Source organism: Mangifera indica, chromosome 10 (assembly GCF_011075055.1).
Source record: "Mangifera indica cultivar Alphonso chromosome 10, CATAS_Mindica_2.1, whole genome shotgun sequence".
Lineage (NCBI taxonomy): Eukaryota > Viridiplantae > Streptophyta > Magnoliopsida > Sapindales > Anacardiaceae > Mangifera > Mangifera indica.
This window is the reverse complement of record NC_058146.1, coordinates 13,420,164-13,448,043: the sequence shown is the minus strand read 5'-3', so window position 1 is coordinate 13,448,043 and position 27,880 is coordinate 13,420,164. Positions and strand designations below refer to the sequence as shown.

The window sequence follows — 27,880 nt, the reverse complement described above, 5'->3', positions numbered from 1 at the left end:
AGTTATTTTCCATTAGTGCAAAATAAACCATAACAAAATAAAATAAACGATCATAGTATAAACCATCATAACATTAACATAATAAACCAAACGTGATAATGGAGTGTCTTTTGATGTTGTACATCAGAAAAAGAAATAATATACATATAGATTTCGTGCCAGTAATAACCTGTAATTAAAACATAAGTAAATAATTAATAATTAATCATGATTGTCATAACATCATAATAAACCATTGTGACATTAATACGATTATACAATGACAAAAGACATCTATGATAAAGAAACTTAATCATAAATAAAGAAAATAAACCTGATATTCTATTTTTTCATTTGGGTTACCTCATCGGTATGACGACCTCATCCTCTGCTGTTACCTAATGTGTAGGATGAGCCAACAATAGGCACCAGAGTTGGATTTAGATAATGCAATCAATTATGGCCAAGTTGATGACATTGATTGTAGTTTTGTGGTTGGACTTCCTTTTCTTGTGATGGGCACCTAACATGGTTGGACGGATGATCGGAGTGTCTTCATTGCATTTGGGACGGATAAATTGTCAACATATTAGATAGTGCCCAAATTGATTGATGGCCAACCAAATTAATATCTTTTCTATACACCGCTTGTAAATAATTCATGAAGTAATATATGTTGGCCCATTTGAAATAGTCTAAAAGATTATTGAACCGTGTAACAGTCACGACGTGGGTATATGGAATTCGAGAAAGTTAAAATTTCCCACAGTCGCACCTCCAGTAAAGAAGATTAATAAGGAACACTCACTGCCGTAAATCATGAACTTCGTATTTATGGACGTTAATCGATTTGACTATTATATTTGTAAATTTATGTATATATTCAACAATCTTATCTTCCGCCTATGGTGTTAACAGGTGAAATCACTCACCTAATTAAAAAACTAATTAAATCCAACGTAATCAATAATAAATAAATATATGAAATTTAAGCAAATATACCTACTAAGTTTCGCTGATTGTAAAACCAATGTTGTATTGTACTCTTAAAAAACTCAATTAATATGGTGATAGACAAAACTTGTGTAGTATGTGTCAAAGCATTGAAGCACTAAATAATATTGATTGTCATGAGGTTATACTATCATCCTCCAAAGTGTATGCTCACCCATTTTTTATACCCAATATTGGCCAAATAGTTTGTTGTAGCGCCATTTACCTGGGTAATTTTACTCATGACAGATTCAAAGTCCCTAAGGTGATACATCTTTGCAGCTTTCCAAAATAATCTTTCAGTATGTTTGGTGTTTTTAAATTGCATACATATGTTACCTTTTATACGGTAGTTACAAAAACCATGACGGGCATGCAAGAATTTGTTTGCCACTGACACAATGATTGAATTATGTCGATTAGAAACAATGGTTAAGTCTAGAATATCGTCGATGCACATATATAAGTACCTCAAGAATGGGGTCTATGTATCAATTCTTTCATTGTGACCGATACCCAATGTTAGTGGATAAATTTAATTATTATCGTCTTTAGTAACAACTATGAAAAGAGACCCAAGGTACTTTTTTTTCAAATGTGAAATGTCAATGCAAATCACTAAGCGACAAAATTGTTAAAATCTCTTTATCGAACAACCTAAAAGCATAAAGAAAAACTGAAACTTATTTTCTACATCGACATCAACATGTGTAGCAGTTTTTGGGTTATTAAGCTCTAAATTGTGACAATACTCAAATAATAGCATGAAAGACTCCTCGGAAGATCCTCGTATTGTATTTATAGCATGTCTTTACACGCTATGTTTGTGTGTATGAAATATCAATTTTATGTCTCTTTACCATATCGAAAATAATTTCTTTCAATCACTATATCCGATCAACCATAAACATTGATTTAAGGATGGGCCTCAGTGATCTGACATCCGCCTATCTATGATGTGACAATATTTGATCCATTGGACAAGTGTGTATGTTATCCATATGTCGTAACACCCAATAGTCTTCCCTTTCCTCCTTTCTAGCTCGTGCCTACCAAGTGCATTGAAAATGTACACACCTAATTTGATAATGTTTCACATCAAAGTAAACAATTTTCCATTGAATAACTATCTCTAAAGCATATATTTCAAATAAAGCTTTCAATTCAGACTTCAAATCATAAAAGCCCATTACTTTGAGACAATTTTCTTTTTGTGTTTCTCGAGTACAAATACCCGTATTATCAACATCCACAGCGGGCTCTAGAACCTACTAAAACAAATTTGGATTATGAATTTGATTTGTATATACTCCAATATTTATGGAGTCATGACATCCTATGTTAGACTCGACCATGTCATTATAAGCATTGGTTTGACTTCTCCTAATGTCTCCGTTTGGTACACAGTTAGTCTCGTCATCATTATCAAATCTTGAAAACTCATCATCATTATCATTTTCGTCATCATTACTGTTAAAATTATATTCCTCATCCACATTGTCATTACCATGGTTCATACCATACTCTTGGAAACTTTGTGGTTGCACTCAATTGTATGTTAGATAATCCTCTTTTTCTTCCTCTTAAACCACTTCGTCTTCCTTCAATAAGATTCTCAATAATATAAAGTTTTGTCGATCCACGTAAACTTCTTGCTTCCATCATTATATAATCAAGATCATCATTGTCTTGAATTTCATAGGACCTATCGATACCTCACCAACAATAAATATGTGAATATTTGACTGACTTTGATCGATTTTTAGATGATAATATATTTTCCAAATCAATACTTGTATCAACAAAGATCAATCTCCCTTCCCACTGACATATTTCATTACATTATAATCACCTGTAATTTATTGTCCTCTAAAACAAACCATAAATCTGGTTTTTTTCATTATTTTCTTAACACTTGCATCATCCAAACAAATATTGGATAAAAGTTCTTATGAGAGGTAGGCGGGATCAGCTACATCACTTAAGGTTCTTAAGTTATTGACTTTATTTTAGCTAATGAATGTTTACATCTACCCCTCCTCAATCAAAATCCAAGTCTCAGTTGAACTATTAATTAGTACAACAACAACTTTTAAACTACAAATAACAATATTCAACAATATATTCACATAAATTTATCATAAATGATTTCTATATATTTGGATTTCAACTATTATACAAAATAAATGTAAGATAAAAGATATAAATCAACACTGACCTAAATTAGGATGAGGAATCTGCAAGAGCTCTAAAGAAAATATTCAATTTTTAGCATATAAAGATAAAGATATTTTAGGTATTTGACAAACTTTATGATATAAATGTTTAATAGAAAAAGAGCGTGGTAAAATTGTATATACAGACCCAAAAAATGATATTTTTTTCGATATGCCCAAAACAGGTTAATATTCATAGCCAAATCTTAACCACTACGATGATGGAGAAGATGTCCCACCCAATCAATATATGTTGTTACGAATTCAAGTATATTTATATGTAGATTTATATGTTTCTATTTTGATTGTCAATTTCGTATTCAATTTTCAAATCATTTGTTAGGTTATTAATATTTCTGAATGTATCTTGTGAGAGTATTTATTTGAGCAGGTTTCAAGTAGATTATTACTTGATTTGGTCAGCTTGCTAGCTTAGACAAATCTCACAGGTTCTCATTTTATGAAACCCTAGCCACACAACACCACTCTCTAAGGTAAATGATTCCAATTCTCATCAACTTTCAAAATCAATAAAACCCAATATCTAACAAGAGACAGTTATGTTATTTATTTAGAAAGAGACAAAGATTATTGAGTTATTACATAAGCAGAAACATCTAATATCTAAAAAATTCGTTAATTGTGCTATCGTGTAAAAGTAAGAGACATAAATAGAATGTTGTTAAGCAAATCACAAGCCCATTAAGACCAGTTCATCCTGCTACTTCTCGTTAAGATGATTACTAATTTACTAACATATTCTAACACACTTTGAGTCAACCTACATGTAGATAACATCATTATACTTTTTTAGTACGACATCTATACACATTTTTAAGAGAAAAATCTCCCAAACTAGATTATTTCTTAAGAGATGAATCAATTAGTCTTAATAAGTAAAATTTCGGATTTAATAGTTAGTCTTATAACTATTACACTAAATAAGTGAAGAGTTTAATCTTGAAATATTATTAAAGAGATTTAAACACATATTCTATCGTAGATAAAACATTTTTATTACCACCAAGCAACCCTACAAGAGCAATAACAATTTAATATCCTTTTGAACGGATGGTAAAGGTAGCTCCACCTTCCAACGAATTGAGTTGGTTGTACACTCAAGTACCAACCAAGGGCACGCCTTGATATATAATTGTTGTCATTTCAATCAAATAAATTAATTTATCGAGTGAACTGTGAACCACTGAACCTGGCTGCATGATTTGATTGCGTGATGAAGAAATTAGGAGTCGGGGTTCAGGGAATTCCAGAATGACAATTAATTTATAGCCAATATAACAATTAACTAACTTCTTGGAGCACACTTTCTTAAACGCAACTTCTAATTTCAGTATTTTAGCCTCTCATATATATATAATTTCCTAAATCTTATTCAATAATTTGATTGTTGAAATATAAACTAAAATTAACAATTTCTAACATAACAAATTAACTCAACACATAAAAAATAGGGTTTAGGCTAAAATTTTTTTCATGAATTTTAATTTAAATCATATTTTAGAAAATCTGTTTTCGAATTGTATCATGTTCGGATTGACCCGTTGTAACTAGAACACAAACAGAATGTTTTAAAAAGAAAATAATACTTCTATAAATTAATATATCAGTTTGTCGATGTGTTCTCAATATTATTAGTTTTAACTTATCATGTCTAGTGTGTAACATTTTTTTATAATTAACTCCTAAATATGCTTACATATAGATACTTAATTATGTATTATGTACTGTAATGTTTAATTGGTATGTTTATTAATTCTCTTTGCTATATTTATATATTTACATAATTTTTCATGCATGCGTATTAATTAATTGAGCTATAAAGTCTTTATTTAAAATTTTTATGAATAGGGAGCAAAACTAGCAAGTAGTGAAAGTTCAAGATAGTGCAATTGTATAAATATGACAATTTGGACACAAATTTGTAACATAAATTTAACAAGTATAATAGGAATTACATAGCAATCAAATAATATATTATCATGCCAATAATTTTAACAATAAAACTACATGCACTTATGATAAGTATTATGTATCATTACTAAGTGATTTGATCATTTTGAATTAAAAATAAAACAATACTCATCCACATGGTGATACATCATTACTGGTACCTAAATTAAGTATAGCTCTAATTTGTATAATAGGTTTAATATGAAGCTTGTTTCCTGTTATGAAAACTAAATATAATAAGAACAATACATTAAAGAGTTCTATCCATTTATTCTATCTCATTTTTTTTCCAATGTTTGAGTTTAAAGAATTCAAGAATAGACAGAGGATGGTTTTAGAATTCAAAATTAAAGTCTTCAGTAATTCTGTTGTATTGAATTTTCCCCCTTGCTATAAACATTTGTATCTAAAATAACAATTTATCTCTATTATTACTATTTCCCTATAACTTAACATACCAATGGAAAAATGGGTTAAATTTGATGTTCAAATGTTTATTTTATTTTTGTGTCACTCATATGACAAGCTCAAAATAATGTAACAAGTGCAGCAGAGCAGACTGGTTTCTTTATGATAATTAATTGTTAAATAGTGCAAAGGTTACAATAAAAAGAGAATGGGGTGCTTACCTTAAAACCGGGATTATCAGAGATTGCTAGGCAGGGATTTGAGGTGAGACATAACTTCTCTTTGAACTTGATCCCTTCTTATTTTCCCAGCTGTGGTGAGTGGAAATGGTTTCCTCCATTGAATAAATACCTTTGGTATTTTAAACCTGAAGAAGAAGAAGATTTAAGATATAGTACATCAACTATGATTTTTTAATTTCTTTGACTTGATGATTGAGGATTCCCTGCACTTAAGATGAAACACAAGTTAGAAGATGATACCCAGTTAAATTATTTTCTCGGCAATGTTGTTTCAGAACCTCACTAGATAAATATAGCTGTTTATTTTCAGCAGTTTGTCCACTATCATTATCAGACCATTGCCAATTTTCTCTTAATTTAAGACATGCAACTACCATCTCCATCAAGCGAGTATCAGGGATTCCCACGACAACAACTGCAATAACTCCTTCATGTTGTAGTAGGTTCATCTCCACCTAGTGTCGCAAAAAATTACAGTTCAAATAGTAAAAATGACCAGAAATTTAGTTAAAAATCAATTTACAACATGAAGATAGAATTTCTGAAGCAATGCAGAAGATGGAAAACAGCAAAACTTCATCTAGTTCCATCTTCTTCACTTTCATTATTATATTTCTTTTTTATCTTACAAGGAGGGAGATCAAGTGATTGATCTTAATCAAGATTTACCTCTTCAGGGTAAATATTCTCCCCACCACTCTTGATACGACCACCTCTTTGCCCAAGTAGCCATAAATTACCACAATTATCAATGTGTCCAATGTCACCAGTGTCAAACCAAGCCTCATCATCAGATTTTGATGGCTTCGCTGAAACATGATCCCAGTATCTTAGCATTACATGAGGACCTCTTGTCAAAATTCTTCCAACATCAGAAGATCCGTCAATGTGGATATTTAATTCGACATATGGTGCAGGCTTGCCAACACACACACCTCGTGGTTGGTGAACAGAATTCCGTTTTGTTTTACCAAATGTCTCAAGTAGCTGGCCACGTGTTTCAAGTGCTGGGTCATTGATGGTCATGAAGGTCAGTGATGAGCATGTCTCTGTCATTCCTTCATATATTAGAAAGAAAATATAAGTCAGAAGAGCAACCCACTACTAATTCTAAGAAGAGCTTGGAAGGAATATAAGAATGTGGATATAATTTACTTTCAACAACGTTTATATACATAAATGTTCTTATAAATTTAGACCAAGCTTCCTAGCGTGTTTAGTAAGACAAATTGGGTTAAGCTTAGTGGAACCTGTAGTGAGCATGAACATATTCATACATTACTGCCATTGAATACTGACTCTTTGCATCACAAGTTTAATATGGTCTACCTTATCCAAAATATTGTAAGAATGCATAAGACAGAGAAAACAAGACCCTAGGTTTATTAATTTAATCCACCTCAGCATGATTACACATATTTTATGTATCCCTTATTCTGCTTGTGGCCTCTAGAAGTCATTGCTAACTAAAGCAGCTTCCAGATTCCAAACTACTACTGTGTTACCTCAAAGATCATTTTAAAGCAGCCTGTATTAGATGAAACAAGAAAGAAAAAAGTGGGACAAGTGGGACCAACCATAAGCCGAAAAAAGCTTAGCTCCAGGGAAATATTTGATAGCATCTTTGATAAGCTCAACTGACAGACTCCCACCTCCATTTAGTACCTTCCTTACACTGTCCTTTCCCTTCCAAATCTCCTTCTTCCTGGTAAAAGTAAATTTGTTAACAAAGGCAATTGACTGCTTAGTACAGAGACACAAACAACAGTATTCCTTTTGGTTCATGCTGTGGGGGAACAATATCAATTTTAGAGAGGTAACTAGGTACAAGGCTTTAAAAGAGTATTCTAATAAATTACACTAGGCTAAAAGTAAAGCATCACACAGATGATATAAAAGGGTGTGGATGGAGAAAAGGGGCTAGAAGTATGATAGATTCCTGTCTCAAAGTAGCTCAATTCAATAGAAATGAATGACTTTTATTGATTAATATCTAGTGAATACAACCCAAGACTATTGTAATTATTATGGAATAGAGCAATGCCAATTTTCCCCTAGGCCAAGGCCCCCAAAAAACCCTTCAATTCCCAGAATTTTTTCTTGATAATTACAGCCAATTTCTCCCTCTTATTTAAAGTGTAGCAACCCCTTTAAATTAAGTTATTCTCCCTCTTTTTAGCTACAGCTTATTTAAATATCTTATCTACTTTATTATCTTGTGTTACAGACCTGGAAGGATGGCCAAGTTTTCCAGTTTTCTGAAGGTTCCAGCAGCTCCACAGCAGCTCCTCCAGCAAGATTTCCAGAAACAGCCTCCTCCTGCAGTCTCAATGTGCCAGAATTTACTCCAACAATAACTCAACACAACAATCTCTCAATCTTTCATCCACCGCCAAGCAAAGGAAAAGAAATTAATTGTACTATGTTGACATTTTCATTTGCAAGTAAATTGATTGTACTGGGATAATTTCTATTCAATAAAGCTTCTGTTTCATTACATGTTCATGATGACAGTAAATTACATTACTTGCTCAAGCTTCATCATAATGTTCATCAACACAAATACAAAGTTCTCCACAAATCCACCAACTAAAACAGTAACTGAAATCAAACACTAACAGCAGCCACAATATAACAGCAACAGCAAAATACAGCAACAGCAAAATGAAAATAAATTCCAGGAATGCTGGGTTTTGAGAGCCAGCCCTCTCCACTTCTGCTCAACAGCTCAAAATAACATCATAATCCTCTACTGCTCTTCCCTGCTTTCTCCCCTTTTATGTGCCGCCTCCTAACTGTCTATGGTCCCCACCCCTGCAGGCTGCTCTCTGAATTCTGGAAAGTGAACTTCAATTAATTCCAGCTGCTTGGGTGCTTTGTCCAGACTGCCCTCTTCCCTTTTGCTCTCAGCTGGGCCAAAATCCATACTCCCTGGGCTGTCTTCTGTATTAGCTCCCTTGGGCCTGCGGTGATAAACCCTTGTAATTAGGTTCCCAACAATACCCCCCCCTAAAAGTCTCACCTTGTCCTCAAGGTGAAAAGAAGGAAACTGCTCCTTGACTTCGATATAGTCCTCCCAAGAGTTTTCACATGGGGGTAGGTGCTGCCATTTGAGGAGAACTTGCAGGCTGCCATCCTTAGCATAACGAGTCTCCAACAAGGCCTCCGGGTGCAATTTGAGCTCTAAATCATCCGTGAGGCAGGTGGGCAAAGGTTGGGATTGAATTTCAGTCCCTACCATCTTCTTGAGCTGAGAGACATGGAAAACGGGGTGAATCTTGGTACCCGGTGGTAGGAGCAAACGATATGCAACCGCTCTAACCTTCTCAAGAATGTCATAAGGCCCATAAAACCGAGGACTTAGCTTCTCATTGGGTCGTCTAGCCAAGTTCTTAAAACGATAAGGTTGTAGCTTGAGAAAGACCTTATCACCCACCTCAAATTGAACTTCTCTCCTTTTTAAGTCGGCTTGTCGCTTCATGCGTTCTTGGGCACGATGTAGGTGGTCTTTAAGCTCATTCAAAATAGCATCCCGTTGTTGTAGCAACACACCCACGTCATCAATTTTGGAGGCCATGGAACCCCACCTTAGCAATGTAGGAGGGTCACGCCCATACAAAGCTTTAAAAGGGGGCATACCAATGGAACTATGGAAGGAAGTATTATACCAATATTCCGCCCAAGGAAGCCATTTGGTCCAACTTCGTGGCCGTTGAACACAAAAACATCGTAGATAAGTCTCAAGGCTACGGTTAAGGACCTCCGTTTGACCGTCGGTTTGGGGATGATAAGCGGTACTAAACTTCAAAACCGTCCCCATAACACGAAATAACTCGGTCCAAAAGTGACTCATGAAAAGACGGTCTCGATCGGAGACGATGGAGCGAGGGTAACCATGAAGGCGTACAATTTCCCTTCCAAACAATTCAGCCACATCTTTTGCAGTATACGGATGCAATAGCAATAAAAAATGAGAATACTTGGTCAATCGGTCAACTATGACAAGTATAGTGTCGCCTTGACTTGTTCGGGGTAAGCCTCCAATAAAATCCATAGTGATGTCGTCCCAAACTTTTTCGGGGATTGGCAAGGGTTGCAACAATCCCGCTGGGCTCATAGCTTGATATTTACTCCTTTGACAAACTTCACAACTAGCCACGAAGTCCTTAATAGACTTTTTCATCCCAATCCAAAAGAATACCGCGGTGATCCGCTTATAAGTGCGAAAAAAACCCGAATGACCACCAAATGGAGAAGCATGAAACTCAGACAAAATAGCAGGAAGAACAGTGGAATGGGGAACAAGCACCAATCTACCTTTATAAAAAAGGATCCCATGTTTCAACACAAAATTGGCATGGCTAGTCGGGTCCCGAAGTAAATCCTGAATGATGCCTCGATAATGGTGGTCAGAACGAACCTCCTCTGCCATAATGTCACCCTCAACCCATGAACTAGTAGTGAGAACTGATAGACTAGTGCAAGTAGGTAATCTGGAAAGGGCATCTGCAGCTTTGTTCTCCACCCCGGATCGATATTGTATCTCAAAATCGAACCCCAACAATTTTATTACCCAACGTTGTTGATCACCACTCACAATTGTCTGCTCTAATAAATATTTGAGGCTCTTCTGATCGGTCCGGACTATGAAGTGCTTACCCAATAAATAATGCCGCCATTTCTGTAAAGCCAAGACTATGGCCATTAACTCTCTCTCATAGATTGATTTTGCTTGACTCCTTGGTGATAAACCCTGACTCATGAAGGAAATTGGCCGGCCACCTTGCATAAGAACTGCCCCAATCCCTGTAGCCGAGGCATCTGTCTCGACAATAAATGATTGGGTAAAATCGGGCATGGCTAATACTGGAACCGAAGTCATAGTCTTTTTAAGAGTGTCAAAGGCATGTGTAGCGTCTTCGGACCATATAAAGGAATTTTTCTTCAAGAGTTGAGTGAGGGGTGCGGCGATTCGCCCATAATTGCGAACGAATCGACGATAGTACCCTGTGAGACCCAGAAATCCACGAAGCTCAGTAATGTCCCTGGGAAGTGGCCAATCAACCATACATTGGATTTTTTTAGGATCTGCAGCTACCCCGGAGGCTGAAATAATGTGGCCCAAATATTCAAGCTGTGTCACGGCAAAAGAGCATTTTTTCCTATTTAAGACCAAGTGGTGTTCTGAAAGCAAAGTCAATACTGTATCCAAGTGCTCAAGGTGGTCTGCAAGGTCTCGACTATAAATCAATATATCATCAAAGAATACCAATATGAAACGACGTAAATGGTCACGAAAAACCGTATTCATTAAGGCTTGGAAAGTGGCCGGTGCATTGGACAAACCAAAGGGCATTACTAAGAACTCGTAATGTCCATTATGGGTCCGAAAAGCTGTTTTCTCAATATCATTGTCAACAATCCTAATCTGATGATATCCAGACTTCAAATCTAATTTACTAAAGATGGTGGCGCCAGATAATTCATCTAACAATTCATCAATAGCGGGAATAGGAAACTTATCTGGAATCGTGAGCTTGTTGAGGGCCCGATAATCGACACAAAAACGCCAGCCGCCATCCTTTTTCTGAACCAGCAGTACCGGGCTGGAAAATGGGCTGATACTGGGACGAATAATGCCTGCTTGGAGCATGTCCTGGATCTGCCTTTCCACTTCATTTTTCTGATGATGCGGATAGCGGTAAGGGCGAATGTTGGGAGGAATGGCGCCCTCCACTAGCCGTATAGCGTGATCATGAGTCCGTCGAGGCGGAAGACCGGAAGGCTCTTCAAACAGGTGCTGGAAACGTTGCAACAGATCCGAAATTTCTGGCTGCACTGTGCAGTCCTCCTCAGCAGCAGTAAAAGAAAGTTCCACCCAGTAGGCATGGCTGCTGTTTTTGCAATTTTTATAGAACCCACGAAGGGAAGTTTCCTTGGTAGTCAGCGATGGATCCCCCTGGAGAAACACTGGCTGGCCATGCCACTCAAACCACATCGTAAGGGACTGCCAATCACTGTGGACGATTCCCAGTGTCGACAGCCAATCCACCCCAAGAATTACATCCACATTACCGAGCGGAAAAACATGAAAATCTTGAAGGAAGTGAATAGAAGGCAAGTGCAAGGGAACCTGTTTGCAAAGTCCTCCACCCTTGATGCTATGCCCATTGCCGACAGTGACTGAAAATTCTTTCTGATGAACTGGAAGATTAAGTTCAGTAACGAGGAGCTGAGAGAGAAAACTATGAGTGGCTCCAGAATCGACCAAGACTACAACAACCTTTTCAGAAATTTTCCCCAGCATCTTCATCGACTTGGGAGAATTAATACCTGCCACGGAGTGTCTGGAGAGCTCGAGCACTTGCATTTTGGGATGTTGGTCTTCCGTGATTTCAGCAGATACTGGGTCTGAATCGGCATCGTCATCTTCACAGAGCATGAGTCGAAGCTGTCTGAACCGGCACTGGTGAGTGGAACTGTATCGATCGCCACACTTGAAACAGAGTCCTTGCGCGATTCGTGCTTGAATCTCTGGCTGTGACAACCGTCGTGGGGCGGAGGGAGAAAAAGGTGGACGTCGGTTTGGAATGGTGTAGGCATTGGTGGTCAACGGCGGCGTTGACGTGGTCGGTTGGTGCGAACTGGAGGGCGTTGATGGTGGGTAGGTGTTGGGAGGTGCGGTCGTCGCTGAATGTGCGACAGTGGAGGAAGCAGTCGTGGATGGCGTCGGCTGAATATGGTTTAGTGGAAAAATTTGGGTTTGGGCTTGGGTCGGGTGGGAGGAGTTGGTTTGGGTTTGGGGGTGGGTTTGGGTTTGGCTGTGGGCTTGGGTTTGGGTTTGATATTGGGTTGGGTTAGGGTAATTGGGTTGGGTTGGGTTTCCTTGAGTGGGCGCGGAGGTGGACTGGGCTGGATGTGGGCTATGAATAGGAGATGAATCTGGTGGGAGACGGGGTGGGCCGGATATGGGTGCGCTTGGACCAGGCCAAGCATTGGTGGGGTGTGAAAAGCAAAGCGGGCTTTGGGGTTTGGGCTTGTGTGGGTGTCCAGAGTAACTTGGTGGGTGTCCAAAGTAATCTGGTGGGTGTCCAGCGTTAAGTCGACCCGTTTGGATGCAGTTTGCGTCTCCTTCACCCGTAAGCCATCCTGTTTCATACACTGCCCAGTCTCGTTGCTCAACGTCCGCCGCCATTTGCATCAGAGAACGGAGGTCTGCCGGTGCTAGAAGTCGCAGCTCCGCCTGGATTCGGGGCTTCAAACCTGCCATGAAAGCGCCTCTTAGCCACTCGAGAGACACCGTAGGCAGCATGGCGACCAGCTGTTCAAAACGCGCACGATACTCCGCCACCGTCCCTGTCTGTCGATGAAGGATGAGTTGCTCATATGGCGTGCGATTTTGCGTCGACCCGAAGCGAAGGAGCAACTCTTCCTTCAATTCCCTCCAGTTTCTAAATGGCTGCCAAAGCTCCCGGAACTGCAGCCAGCTCAAAGCCTCGCCTTCAAAACAGAGTATTACCGCCGGTAGACGTTCTCTTTCATCCATACCGTTCATCTGGAAGTACCGTTCGGCTTTGGCTATCCAGCCCCACGGGTTTTCTCCGTTAAACATAGGGAGTTCCATCCTGCGGTGGTGGTATTCTCGTCGATTACAATGATCCGCATGGCCATAGGGTGGCCTGTAGTTATTTCTGGAAGCCTCTCCGTAGGCCACTCCAGCTCCAGGAAATAGAGGTGGCGGTGGAGGAATGGCCTGTTCAAAGTTTTCTTCCACAACGGCGCGCGAATCCGGTGGGGATGGTGCTTGTGAACGGTTAACGGCAGGGGTCGGCCCTGCTTCAGTTTCTTTCCCCCTCATGCTTTTTGATAGTAACTGCCGTATTTCGTACAGATTTTCGTCTATTTTATCAAGCCGAGAGGTTGACTGAGTTTCCGAATACCCTAACTTCTCATCCATTGTCGCCACCTTCTCTGCCAAGTCTTTGTAATACTTTTCTAACTCCTCAACTCTCCCTTCCATTCTTGTCGTTACCATTACCCGGTTCGTCGCTCTGATACCAAGTTGTTACAGACCTGGAAGGATGGCCAAGTTTTCCAGTTTTCTGAAGGTTCCAGCAGCTCCACAGCAGCTCCTCCAGCAAGATTTCCAGAAACAGCCTCCTCCTGCAGTCTCAATGTGCCAGAATTTACTCCAACAATAACTCAACACAACAATCTCTCAATCTTTCATCCACCGCCAAGCAAAGGAAAAGAAATTAATTGTACTATGTTGACATTTTCATTTGCAAGTAAATTGATTGTACTGGGATAATTTCTATTCAATAAAGCTTCTGTTTCATTACATGTTCATGATGACAGTAAATTACATTACTTGCTCAAGCTTCATCATAATGTTCATCAACACAAATACAAAGTTCTCCACAAATCCACCAACTAAAACAGTAACTGAAATCAAACACTAACAGCAGCCACAATATAACAGCAACAGCAAAATACAGCAACAGCAAAATGAAAATAAATTCCAGGAATGCTGGGTTTTGAGAGCCAGCCCTCTCCACTTCTGCTCAACAGCTCAAAATAACATCATAATCCTCTACTGCTCTTCCCTGCTTTCTCCCTTTTTATGTGCCGCCTCCTAACTGTCTATGGTCCCCACCCCTGCAGGCTGCTCTCTGAATTCTGGAAAGTGAACTTCAATTAATTCCAGCTGCTTGGGTGCTTTGTCCAGACTGCCCTCTTCCCTTTTGCTCTCAGCTGGGCCAAAATCCATACTCCCTGGGCTGTCTTCTGTATTAGCTCCCTTGGGCCTGCGGTGATAAACCCTTGTAATTAGGTTCCCAACATCTTGTCAATCTTCTAATTTAAACACATTATTTGTTATTCTTATCAGCCACTTCACCATTTCTCTTATGCTTATCTGTTACACTTTGATAATGGGTGGCCTATCAATACTACCCCAACACACCCCACACCCAATTCAATAGAAATGAATGACTTTTATTGATTAATATCTAGTGAATACAACCCAAGACTATTGTAATTATTATGGAATAGAGCAATGCCAATTTTCCCCTAGGCCAAGGCCCCCAAAAAACCCTTTAATTCCCAGAATTTTTTCTTGATAATTACAGCCAATTTCTCCCTCTTATTTAAAGTGTAGCAGCCCCTTTAAATAAAGTTATTCTCCCTCTTTTTAGCTACACCTTATTTAAATATCTTATCTACTTTATTATCTTGTCAATCTTCTAATTTAAACACATTATTTGTTAGTCTTATCAGCCACTTCATCATATCTCTTAAGCTTATCTGTTACACTTTGATAATGGGTGGCCTATCAATACTACCCCAACACACCCCACACCCACCACACCCACACCCCCCCCCCCCCCCCCCCCCCCCCCTTGCTAAAAAAATAGATTCACCTTGTCCTCAAGGTGCAAAGCAAGAAAATACTTGCAAGGGTTTCGACACACATGCACCTTCAGTTCATTTATGCTGCCAAATTGGCACATGGGTGGGGTAAGTGGGCTTAGTTAAGAATGTCATGTGCATAAAAGGGCTGAATGCAAGTAGGCTTGGGCTTAGAGGATAAGCTAAATTTTATTTAAGTTGGGTTGGTTTGATGTACTTGGGCCTGGGTGTAAAACATTTGAGTTGACATAGACCAATTGGGTTTTGGGTCAGATCTTGATCTTGGGTTATTATTATATGGGCTGGTTGGATTTGGAATGTTTAAACAAGGATACTGATGAGTAATTGGGCAAAGCTTCACATCCAACACTTCTCCAGGCAATAACTCACCCAATGACTCAATCACCAAACTAATGCAACTGCAAATACTGATAAATTTCCAGCCAAGACAGAACATGCAAATTGTAAATAGAGCAGAAAAATATGTATTGTATTGATTGATTCAACAACTTAGTTACAACATTCTTTTATCAATACAATGACTATTTCCCAGCTATTACAATGGATAATCTCATAATTACAGAACAGGGACAGGTTCCCCCAATAGCACAAGCTCAATAACAGTAAAACTGGGTTCCAAAAGAATTCACAAAACACAATAAACCAAATGGCTTCCTTGCTCAGCTTTCGAGAGGCTGACACTCTCCCGCCCACATTCCTCAAATCTTTTCTTCGTGGATACAATCTCCCTTCTCTTTGCTTTTTTCCTTAGTTTCATCCTTCTTCAACTTTCTTAACAACAAACCATAACAGCAAGATGCTTGAACAAATTCCAGTGGATGAGCTTCATCAGAAGCAATTGAATTTTCCCTAGAATATGTTGTCTCAACCAAATCAACTTGGAATTTGTTGGAAATTGTGTTAGAGTTTGAGTAAATGTGAAGAAGAAGAAAGGAGGGAGGAAGGCAAAACCGAAGACACAAGCTGAGGAATTGGCAGGCGGCACCAGTAATAACGACACTAGAGAACAAATTATGGAAACAGAGAGCTGTAATCCTAAAACAAATGGTAGCAGTGCTGATAATTTGATTGAGCAGCTGATGGGAGCTCCGGATGGCAGCACTCCAGAAGCAGCAAAGGCAGCAGACATACAACAAAAGTTTAGGGACATGCTAAGACAAAAAGAAACTATGAAGATATTGGGTGTTAAGCTGGCACGCAAGGATTGGGGGAGCAACAGCAAGGAATCAACAAATAGGGACCTAGAAAGGAAAGAAGACAGTTTTTGGGAAGAAGGGAGAAAAGAATAGGGGAGAGATCCAGCCTTTTGAAAGCTGGAATAGTGCTGATTTCCTTGTATTTTGTTTGAGTCGAATGTAGTTATTTTGATTTCGGTGATGTTATTTCCGTGAGAGATTGTTAACTTAAAACTTAAGAGAATGTCATTTGATTTCGCGTTTGTGGAAGCAATGGAATTGCAATGCATATCTGATTTCATTATTTATCAAACTTATTACAACTGAACATTAATTTCTTCCCCGTCTCTGTATTTTTTACTGTTACATTAAGGAAGAAGCCAATAAAATCTCTTGGGTGTACACCGATCCTTCAGGAAATTTTGTCCATGCTACTGCAACGCAGGAGAGGAATATTTGTGTAGCCTGCGCACTTTCCAGGTTCCTAATACTTGGTATCAAAGCATAACCAGGATGGACAGTCGGGTAGAAGGTCTTGAGAAGGAAGTGACGGAGGTTCATGAGAGGTTGACGAGGATGGGTAACCAGTTGGAGGGTTTGGACAAAGAAGTGAGGGAGAAATTAAATGACACACAGGTAAGGTTGGAAGGGATGGAGAGTGGCATGGAAGTCATAAAAAGGTACCTCCAAAACCTTAAGGAAGTCATATTCGGAAAGGAAGGTGGCGACAAGGGCAAAACACCAATGGGCCCAGGACCCTCCACATTTCTAGTTGCGAGTCATAGTAACACAACACCGAATGGGAGAGAGTCGACTCCTAACCACAACCCACCTACTGCAACTACAACCGTTCACCCACCACCTGGAGTAGAGGAAGTTGATGTAGGAGTGGAGCCGTCAGAGATCGGGCAGAAGGGAGATGACTGCCTGGGTGGAGCTTGACGAGACGTTCAGTTCTGCCGACTAGATCTCCCATTGTTTGCTGGTGAACAAGCCTTGGAGTGGTTAGAGAAGGTTGAGCATTATTTCGACGTCAACCGAATATCAGAGAGAGAGAGGCTGACAGCCATGGGGGTTTGTATGGAAGGGGCGACATTCCACTGGTTTAGGTGGGGAAGAAGACGACAACCGTTTTCTAGTTGAGAGGACTTCCGAAACGCAACCCTTAAAAGTTTCAGAACAGACGATGAACGGTAGGCTCAAAGGAGTTATTTGTGATCCAACTAACAGACTCTGTCCATGAGTACCGGTGCCGATTCGAGTTATTATCAATGGAGGTCGAAAAGCTATCTGAATGCACTCTGACTCCCGGAAGAACTCAAGGAAGAGGTACGACTATTTCGTCCAACAACTCTGGAGGAAACGATGGAAAGAGCATAAGAGATTGAGAGAAAGAACGCGTTGATTGAAAACAAGGTGGGTATCCGACCTGACAAAAGCTACCCGAGAACCCAGACAACCCCAAACCGACACTTAGCTCTCCTAAACACAGGTCAACCCATGCAATCAAACAACCCACACCAACTGTCATACTACCAGCCCAATATCCAATCTAATCAAAACCCAAACACACAACCCAATCGCCCAATGGCCAACCCAACACTGACCCAAGCACCTGGCCCAACCCGCCCCACTTTAAACCTACGTCCCTTCAGTCAAAGCAAAACAAAAAGTGTGTTCCCATACACAAACGTGGCATCGACGACGAGAGCTTCGAATGTCTCTGTTGCGTCATCCTCCAGCCAACGAAAAGACAACAATTTTCTAAGGTTGTCTGATGACGAATACCGTTTCAAAATCGAGAAAGGCTTATGTTTCAGATGCAATGAGAAATACACCCCTGGACACCGATGTCGATACCGACAGCTGCGGATAATGATAGCCTGTGAACAAGATGCCGCAGAAGACGAGGACGAGGAAGTAAAAGAAGATGAAGCTGAAGCAAGGGAGTTGGAAGCAAACCTTAACTCGAGTTCAGTGGTGGGAATAGACTCCTCGAAAATAATGAAGTTCATCAGAATCATTGGAGGGAGGCAGATATTGATTTTACTGGATAGTGGAGAAACATGGAAAATAGGATGAATTTGAGCGGTAGCCGATAACTTCAGTTTATCCACCACTATCCCCATTTTTTCTATTATTTCATATGGACCATAAAACCGAGGGCTCAATTTTTCATTAGGTCGTGAAGTCAAGGAACGGAAGCGATACGATTAAAGTCTAAGGAAGACATAATCTCCCACATTGTATTCGACATCTCGACGACATTGATTTGCACTCTTTTTCATCTTAGATTGTGCCTTGCTAAGGTTATTTTTCAATTGATCCAATATCAAATTTCGTTCAACAATCATGTCGTTGACTTCTTCAATTTTCGAGTCTTTCTCCACCAACCTTAGAAAAGAGGGTGGTTCCCTCCCATAAACCGCCTTAAAGGGAGTCATCCCTGCAACACTATGAAAAGTTGTTTTATACCAATATTCAGCCATATCAACCATTTTACCCACTTTTTTGGTTGTCCCAAGCAAAAACAACAAAGGTAATCTTCGAGACTTCGATTAATGACTTCGGTTTGTCTATCCATTTGAGAATAATATGCCAAACCAAACTTTAAATTAGTCCCCACAGCTTTGAATAGTTCTAGCCAAAAATTACTCATAAAAACTAGATCTTGATCAGTCACGATGTCTTCGGAAAGCCACGAAGACAAACAACCTCCGTTACAAAAACTTCAACAATTTCATTGGTTGTGTAAAGATGACAAATAGCAATGAAATGCCTATATTTTGTGAAGCGATTAACCACCACCAAAATCGTATCAACCCTTTTAATCCTTAACAGCCCTATAATAAAATCCATGGCAAGGTTTTCCCAAATATTTGTGGGAATTGGCAATGGCTAAAATAAACCCGCCGAAGACACGACTTCATACTTCACTCTTTGACACATATCGCACTCTGTCATGAATTGTTTGATATCTCTTTTCATCCCTTCCCAAAATAAAACTAATTTCACCCTTTTATACATCCTAAAAAAACCAAAATGGCCGTCGTAGGGAGATGCATGTAACTCCTTTATAAACTGAGCAACTAACTTAGAACCTCTCGTCAAAACTAATCTTCCCTTATACAAAAAACTTCCATTTCTTAATCTATATCCCTTATGTTGGCCTTGTTGATTAAGGATTTCTTGAATTAGATGCTAGAGTCTCTGATCACACAAACACTTCCTACTGAATTTCTCTAATTTCCATCACCTGCCATTGAAATTGCACTAATTTCTCCATTGAAGCTTGGGTTTCTAGACAAAGCATTAGCTGCTTTGTTCTCACATCCCATCTTGAACACAATCTCGAAGTTGAATTCTAATATTTTGACTAACCATTTTTGCTGCTCTTGTCCAATTACCTGCTGCTCAGTTAGAAAACGAAGACTTTTTTAATCAGTTCGGACTTTAAAATGCCTTCCTAAGAGATAGTGCCTCCACTTTTGAAAAGCCAACACAATAGCCATCAACTCCTTCTCGTAAACCAACTTTTCCAGGTTTCAAAGTGACAATGCATTGCTCAGAAAAGCTATCGGTCTTCTTTTTTGCATAAGAACTTCGCCTAAACCATATTCTAATGCGTCGGTTTCAACTATAAATTCTTTAGAAAAATTAAGCATTGCAAGGACAAGTATGGAAACCATGGCAACCTTCAGTTTTTCAAAGGCTCCCTATACTTCTTTGCTCCAGTTAAAAACGTTCTTTTTCAGAAGGCTAGTAAGGGGGGCTACGATTCTACTATAATCCTTTACGAACCTCCAGTAATAGTCCGTCAATCGAAAAAATCCCTTCAGCTCCCTCAAATCTCTAGAAACAGGCCACTTTTGCATGTCTTCCACCTTGTTGGGGTCAGCCTTTACACCTCTTTTAGACACAATATGCCCAAGATAATCTATACATGCACATCCAAAGACATATTTTTTTTTGTTAATCACAAAACTGTGCTCCTGTAGAAGCCTTAACACCTCCCTACAATGCCAAAGACGATCTCTGATCCCTTTGTTATAAATTAATATATCATCAATTAATACTAATACAAACTTCCGTAGATAAGACCTAAAAACTTCATTTATCACACTTTGAGAGGTTGCCGAGGCATTCAAAAGCTCGAAGGGCATGATAAAGAACTTATAGTGACCCTTGTGTATTCTAAATGTAGTCTTCTCTATATCTTCTTCTCTTACTCGTATTTGATGGTACCCCAATTTTAGGTCCAGCTTGTTAAAGATTTCAACTCCCACTAGTCCATCCGAAAGCTCATCAATCATCAGAATAGAAAATTTATCAAGAACGGTTACTTTGTTTAATGTCCTATAATCTACAAAAAACCGCCAACCCCCGTCTTTCCTTCTCAATAAAATTATTAGACTCGAGAAAAGCTCAACCCAATAAGCATCTCCTCCCTCACACACTGATTTCATCAAGGTCTTGAGTGAAGTTTTCAGACGCGTAAGAGACACATCCCTTTTCATCACCACCCTTTTTCCTTGCCATGATAATTTAATAGACTTCCCCAATTTATCTTCACTTCTCCCAGTCTACCAAGCCAATTAACCCCCAGGATGAGATCAACGCCACCTAATTGGAAAAGAAAGAAGTTTTGAATGATTTCAATTCCTTGAATATGTACTACTACCCCTTGACATTTTCCCAAACTAGACACCTTCCTGCTATCTCTTAAAACCACGGCGAACTTCGCTGGCTTCACTGGAATTTTTAACTCACTAACCAGCTTATTTGAGAGAAAATTGTAGGTGGTTCCACTATCTAGAAGGAGCACTACCTCTTCTCCATTCATTGAGCCTAGCACCTTCATGGTCTTTGGAGTGTTAATTTCTATAACAGAACTCGAATTCAGAGATGCCTCCATTTCTCTTTCTTCTACTGGTGTCGATTTTTCTTCGGTGTCTGTCTCTTCCTCGGCCTCATCCTCATTTGTTATCATAATTCTCAACTGTCAATTCCTATATTTATACCTAAGTACGAATTTTTCATCACATCAAAAACACAAGCCGTTCTCCACCTTGTCTCAATACTTGTCGTCGGAAAGTCTTCATGAGTTGTTGTCTCATTTGAAAGTGGAGCATGAAGTACCGAAGTAAATAAGTGTCCTGACTGCTACAGATGTGTTTGGATCTGGGTTATTACAGTTTGGAAAAGCTAAGCGAAAGTAATCACAGGTTCAATTTGGGCTAGTAGCAATATGGTGGGTTGGCTGAGAAGCTCGGGTAGGGCCTAGGTTGCTATTAAAATTTGGGCTAGACACAGATTAACTCTAGGCTTAGGCTGGATTCTGGTTCACGAGGCGAGTTATTATCACTGGACTGGCGAAATGGGATAGGTTGGTGTATCTAGGGTTGGGCTTGGTGGGTCAAATGCTTAGCTTACCATCAACGATTTCATTCTTCTCCTCCATTCCAAAGCGCGCAACATCACCTCTTCTAAGTATCATAGATGAAACAACTTCGTTTTTGCCCAAATTTCTTCAACTAAACCATTCATAAAGAGATCAGATAAGGTTTCCTCAAACATATCGTCCACCGACAATGACAAGAGTTTGAACCGGCATTGATACTCATGAACGAGGTCTATCTGTCAGAGAGCCAAAAGTTTGTTCATGCCCCCGTCTGAATTGCCTCAATACAACATTCCTTAACTCTTCCCAACTCATAAATGCCTTCTGTTTTTCTCTCCATTTCAGCCATCCATGCCCAATACCCTTTATACAAACACCGGCCACCATAAGGCGTTGCTTCTCATATAGGTGATTAACATCGAAATACCTCTCGTAACAAACAATCCATTCCAAGGCGTCATCACCGTTAAACACAGGAAGATCCAAACACTAGTACGAGATGTCCCTGCAACCACCCTGCATATCCCCTTCTCTTTCTTCCTTTGAGGTAACCTCTTTCACTCCTATGACTCGATCTCTTAAGGGCGGTGGCACTAGTGCCTTCTACAGTGAAGGTGAATATGAGGGTAATGCTTCTTGACCCATTAAAGCTTACCTCTGTCCTCATTTCCTTTGCCAACAATGGTGTCCCTTCGCTCACGAAGGTAACTGTTGAGGGATTCCACCTTATGCTCTTTACCCCCTATCCTGTTGTTCATCTTCTGATTCGCTTCAAACATCTGCTTGCTCACTTTTTCCATCTTCTCTTTCATCCCTGCCATCTCCTTCTCAATGCCTTCTACCCGATTTTCCATTCTCGTCATGCTCTGATACCACTTCTGTTACAGACCTGAAAGAGGACCGAGATAGTGGCTGCTACATGGAAAACTTCCTGAAACTGATGACTGATGTTTGTTCATGAAGGAAAAAAAGGGAAAAAGAAATGCAAATGTAATGAAACAGTATCTGTGTAAACAAAGTTGTATTTCAATTTAAAGTGAAACCCAATTGTATTTCCAATATTTTTTTAATACAAAAGTAACTTAGTAAAATGATAATCTCTCAGTTTCACTAACACTTAAGACATAACTATATCACAAAATATAAATCTTAGAATCCATAACCCATAACTCAATCTCTAACTTTCGCTCTCCTTCTTTGCTTTCTTCTCAAGCATTTTCTCTCTGCCCTCCTCTATTCCAACTTTGCCTATCTCATTCCCTAGCCCACATGTATATACCTCCCCAAGAGCTGCCACTTTATCATTGAAGAATAGAGTGGTCCTATTATGTGATTGTCTGTGCTCTGTTGTTTCTGGCTTGTCCCCTACATTGTCTGTTGCATGTTTCTCCTTTGATTTTTTGTCATCTGTCCATTATTCTATTCTGTCACCTGTGTTCACCTTCTTCCCTTTCTCACATAAACTCTTACCCTAACAAGCATCCACTATCTAAGTATCACTTGCTAGAGGACCTCAAGAAAGATTGCAAGCAAGCCTACAAGATAAATTCATCTATTCACTTTTTGGCACCCCAATGATCTTGGGTCCAACAATGTTAGTTTTAAGTGTCCCTTTAAGAATCCAAACCTTCTTCATTTTAAAAGGTTTATCATTCCTAATTGGACAATGTCTAATGAATGAACAAAATTTGCATTTCATGTGTAATTGTCTAACACATTATCTCTTATGCATATCTGATACACCTTGATAATGGGTGGCTTATCAAAGTATATATCTGCAAATTAGAAGTCTATATTCATTCATGAAATATCTCTAGGAAAAGTCATTTGTTTGGTGACATATACAAGTGAAATCATGATAAAATCCAATATAAAAGAGAGTAGATCCATATTCTAAATCCAAGCTGTAGATTGTATGAAAGAAAATAGGGTCAAATAACAAAAGACATTAAGAAACTCAGCACATCATGATTGTTTAATGACTAATGGGATGTATTATTTACCTAATCAGGGTGATCAAATCTGCCATTATGGTAGGGACAGTGATTAGAGAAGTCACAAGGTGTTGTTCTATGGCTTCAAGGGCTGACTTAGCTTCAAACTTGGGAAGCAACACATGGCAACCTCCTATCATTAGCATGGCCATGGCAGAGGACAAACCACCAATGTGGCACAATGGGGCAGTATGCAAGTAAACCTGCATATTCAACACCATAAAGATGCAAGGTCATCATTGAGTTGTATCTATTGTTCAATCTAGCTCATCTATGAAACTTCACTCAAGAAATTTTCAGCTCTTTATCCATCAGTATGGCTACTTAATTCATTCGAAATTTGAATGTTTATTAATATGTGGAAAGGCATACATCATCCTCACTGTAGCCAATGATGGCAATTTTTCCAAGAGATTGTACAACTAAAGCTGAATGGCTTATTGTAACTCCCTTAGGCCTTCCAGTGGTTCCTACAATAAAGAAACAATCAAGACAAAATCAAATCCTCAAAGGTAGATTTTTTTGTGAGTTAAGGCCATTTACAGAAACTTGAAAAAATTATCTAAAAAGTCATGGCTTCACATTGCACTACCTCAGTCTCTGCATTTGCGAACATAACATTAAAATCCCTTCCCAAATTGTTTAAATGCAACCATAAGAAATGTTAAATTTTGCAAGCGGTTAAACTTTGTATGTATCATACGTTGAGGTTCAGGCCATATTCATGCTAGGAAGATCCTTCTGAGCTAAAATATTGATCCTTAGCATATAGCCTTTTAATAGAATTAGCGTCTACAAGTTTGTTTTTTTTTTTCTAAATGACAGTTCCTCAGCTTACTGAGCAAGGATATGCAATAATTTTTCATCTCAAAAGACTTGCAATCTACAAAGCTTTCTTAAAAGGAAATTTGCAAAACAAACGTGGCATATCCATAGCTGCCCTATACTGCCATCCCATTCATCTGCCTAAGGAACACAGGCTTTTCAAATTCTGCCTAAAGAAATCAGCCACTCTTCCTTCAACGTCCATTCATATGTGCTCTATGTGAACGATAGGTCAAAAATAAGAGAACTTGTACCTGAAGTGAAGCATATAATAACAGCACCCCCAGGTGCCCAGGAATAATTCAGTGGTGGAGATGTTAGACAGTGCTCCTTAATCATATCGGTAGTTAATACTGGCAAAATGAACAAAACAACAATGACATTATTAGAAGTAAATTACTGAAAGGTTAGTTATTGCATTAATTGAATACTTTGGTAAATATATAATTTACAGATTGCTGGAAACTACATACTGCTCCATGTTTTCATGAAATCAGAGCAAGGGGAGCCCAAAGACCCGTGCCATTGCAGAGAAGGTAAGTCATTACACTGCAGTTCCGAGTACCAATGACTGCAACTCTCATCAGTAACCAACATTACCGGTCTTATAGTTGCCATTGCCAACCTTGCTTCTTTGAAACTCTGCAAGTTGATGAGGAGCTAATATTAGATATGCAATACTATACAAGGTTATTCTTATGCAAATTTCACTTTTGAACCATCTCATATCATGTTAGACAAATACAATATGTGATAATATATGCGTTTCTCTAGTGGCCAGTTTAACTTCACAGAAGTTTGACATGTTTTTGACTTTGTATCTACTCTATCAAATTCAATTAGCCAAACCTAGATTATTGTTAGGACTCATATACAACTCTTGCAGGAAGAATAACCAAAGGAAGAAAATGTTCTTGAAGACACAAGGCAACAAGGTAAAAGAGCAAATGGCAAACTCTCAGTTGCATGGACCACCCAATATAGGGAGAACACGTGGCAAACAAGGAGAGACCTGAGCTATTAGGGGACATAAAAGCAGTGGAGAAGGAGAAAATCGTCAGCCATTTTACAGCAGAAATTGGGAAAATCAGGGGAGGGTGTTGGGCCTCTCGATGCCCTGCTTAATCTACCATTTCATTTCTACATAATTAGAGAAACACTAATCACTTTCCATTTTCTAAAACTGAACTTAATTTGTACTGCTGAATATTTTTCATTTTACATTCAGTGTTTAATATAATATTACAAATCCTAGAAACACTCTTGTTACATAAATCATTCTATTGATTTGTGTGATTTATACACTGTTGCTTGTGGTGAGGACTGCTGAGAAAGTTGAGTGGTTGCTGCTGTGTTGAGAAGGAACTGCAGGAGCAGGTTGTTTGAAGGACTGGAGAGGTTCTGCAGATTAAGAGGAGCCCAGATACCTATCAATTATCAATTCCTTTTTCCTAGCTTAAATGAATTTCAATTCATCCTTATCTAAATAAATTAAAATGTTGTGGTGAATATGTCACATAAGCATGCCATGTACAATTCCAGAAAAGAGTTTTAAATGGATTTGGACCATATAATTATGGCATAAATAAGATTATGTATATGTTAATAATAAATACAAAAGCTATAACATGGAAGCTTTATTATACAAATTTCAAAAATAAAAATATGCAAAAATATACTGATTCAAAAGTTTATCAGATTCTCCTTGCTAAATTGAACAAAGCTTCTTGTTCTGAATATTTGGATGGAATTTTCTTTCTGGGTTCCCAAAAATGGAATTCTCAGTAATATACATTAATCACTATAGCTCAACCATTAAATTGGTTGGCACTTGCTCGATACATATGCTTATTAATTGGCAAGGAAACCTCTAAACTTAATTCTATGCAGATTCTGCATTTTTTCGTTTTAAGAACTGTAGCTACACAGAAATATCAGAATTACTAAATCAATCTGTAAATCGAGGAATCAAACTGCTTTAAAAAGATTAATTTTTGAACCATGCACTTTCTGAAATGTGAAATACAAAATTGCTGAATTCAAGCCTCATAAAAATATTCTAAGTTCAGTGCTATGGATCTAACTTAACAGGTAGGATATTATATAGAATAGCAGTGGAAAAAAACTGGCAAATTCTAATTGTCCCGAGGAATCCAGGAAAAATATTTCCTAAACAAATTCTACAGGGAGAAAAAAAAAACCTCTAGGAAATGGGCAATCAAGAAAATTTTCAAATATTTACATATAACTCCCCAGGTTCTAAATATCACTGCCAGAGGAGCAAACTAATACTTACCCATCGATAATTTAAAGGAGCAGCTATGCATCCAATGTATGCAACAGCAAGTAACCACTCTAAATACAAGTCACTGGAAAACCACAGTTTGTGTTCATAAGCAATTGTCAACAAAATGAGAAAATTATTAGGCAATCATTACCATAAAATGAAAGGGCAAACAGTGAAGTGACAAACTGATGAGCTTAAAATAAGTAGATCTGATCAATATATTATAGCGTTCATCAGCAATTAGGAACAAAATGTGAAAATTATTAGGCAATCATTACCATAAAATGAAAGGGCAACCACTGATGTGACAAACTGATGAGCTTAAAATAAATAGATCTGATCAATATATTATTGCTTATACTTCAATATTTATTCACTCCAATGAAGATGATTTATGGTGAATTTGGAAAATTCTATAACACAATAAAAACTAAATATAAAAAGAAAAATACAGGCTTCCAAATTAGCCAAAGCTCTTTGATTTCTGTTCTGAAATATTTTGCTCCAAGAACACAGGACTTTGGAAAAAAAATGGTCATAATAACAAATGTTTAAAGATCTTTTATGAAAAAAAAATGCATTTGAAATTTTTTCAGAGAAGCAATTAATATACTTTTTTTCCTCTCAAAGCACTCTCAAATGTTGTTATATCATATAATTGGAAGTGGACCTGTTAAAAGCGGAGACAGCAACAATGTCACCGGAGCGGAGGCCTAGCCGAAGCAGTCCACGCGCCAAACTCAACACGCCATGAACGAACTGCTCACCGGTTCTGCGGCGGTTGCCGAAGACGGTGACGACGGAATTCCGCTTGCGGTGGGCAAGGCCACTCAAACAGTTGCAAATATGAAACTGAGAGTAATTAGACATTGTGAACGGAGCTAAATCGGGAAATTAGGCAATTTCCTTTAAGAACAGGAATAGAGTACTCTTCGCACTTGCATTAACTCTCGTTCT

General features: G+C 38.5%; 1 protein-coding gene across 13 annotated transcripts; it reads right to left on the bottom strand.

Moving 5' to 3' along the window:
- Nucleotides 1-38: 38 nt before the first annotated feature.
- On the bottom strand, nt 39-27,880 carry LOC123227481 (2-succinylbenzoate--CoA ligase, chloroplastic/peroxisomal-like). Of its 13 annotated transcripts, none has more exons than XR_006504477.1 (12): nt 27,594-27,880; nt 26,933-27,005; nt 25,110-25,278; nt 24,891-24,989; nt 24,184-24,281; nt 23,821-24,014; nt 7,387-7,514; nt 6,479-6,867; nt 6,050-6,264; nt 5,789-5,934; nt 343-2,677; nt 39-169 (listed from the first exon to the last, which is right to left on the bottom strand). XR_006504477.1 is itself a non-coding variant. In XM_044652305.1 (12 exons), the coding sequence occupies exons 2-11, from the start codon at nt 26,961-26,963 to the stop codon at nt 5,805-5,807; spliced, it is 1,551 nt and encodes a 516-aa protein (XP_044508240.1). In that variant the 5' UTR covers nt 26,964-27,005; nt 27,594-27,660; the 3' UTR covers nt 171-2,677; nt 5,789-5,804. The 13 variants fall into 13 exon arrangements, 8 of the variants coding, with proteins under 8 accessions (XP_044508233.1, XP_044508240.1, XP_044508232.1 ...); XM_044652305.1 differs by lacking the exon at nt 39-169 and adding an exon at nt 25,940-26,037 and having other exon boundaries at nt 171-2,677; nt 27,594-27,660; XM_044652298.1 differs by lacking the exon at nt 343-2,677.

Coding starts and splice junctions, on each gene's coding strand:
- LOC123227481 (XM_044652298.1), bottom strand. CDS start 27,793: ATGTCTAATTACTCTCAGTTTCATATTTGCAACTGTTTGAGTGGCCTT. Junction 25,279..26,932: donor CTCCTTTAAATTATCGATGG/GTAAGTATTAGT, acceptor ATCAACTTGCAG/AGTTTCAAAGAAGCAAGGTT. Junction 24,015..24,183: donor TTGGCTACAGTGAGGATGAT/GTATGCCTTTCC, acceptor TTGAATATGCAG/GTTTACTTGCATACTGCCCC.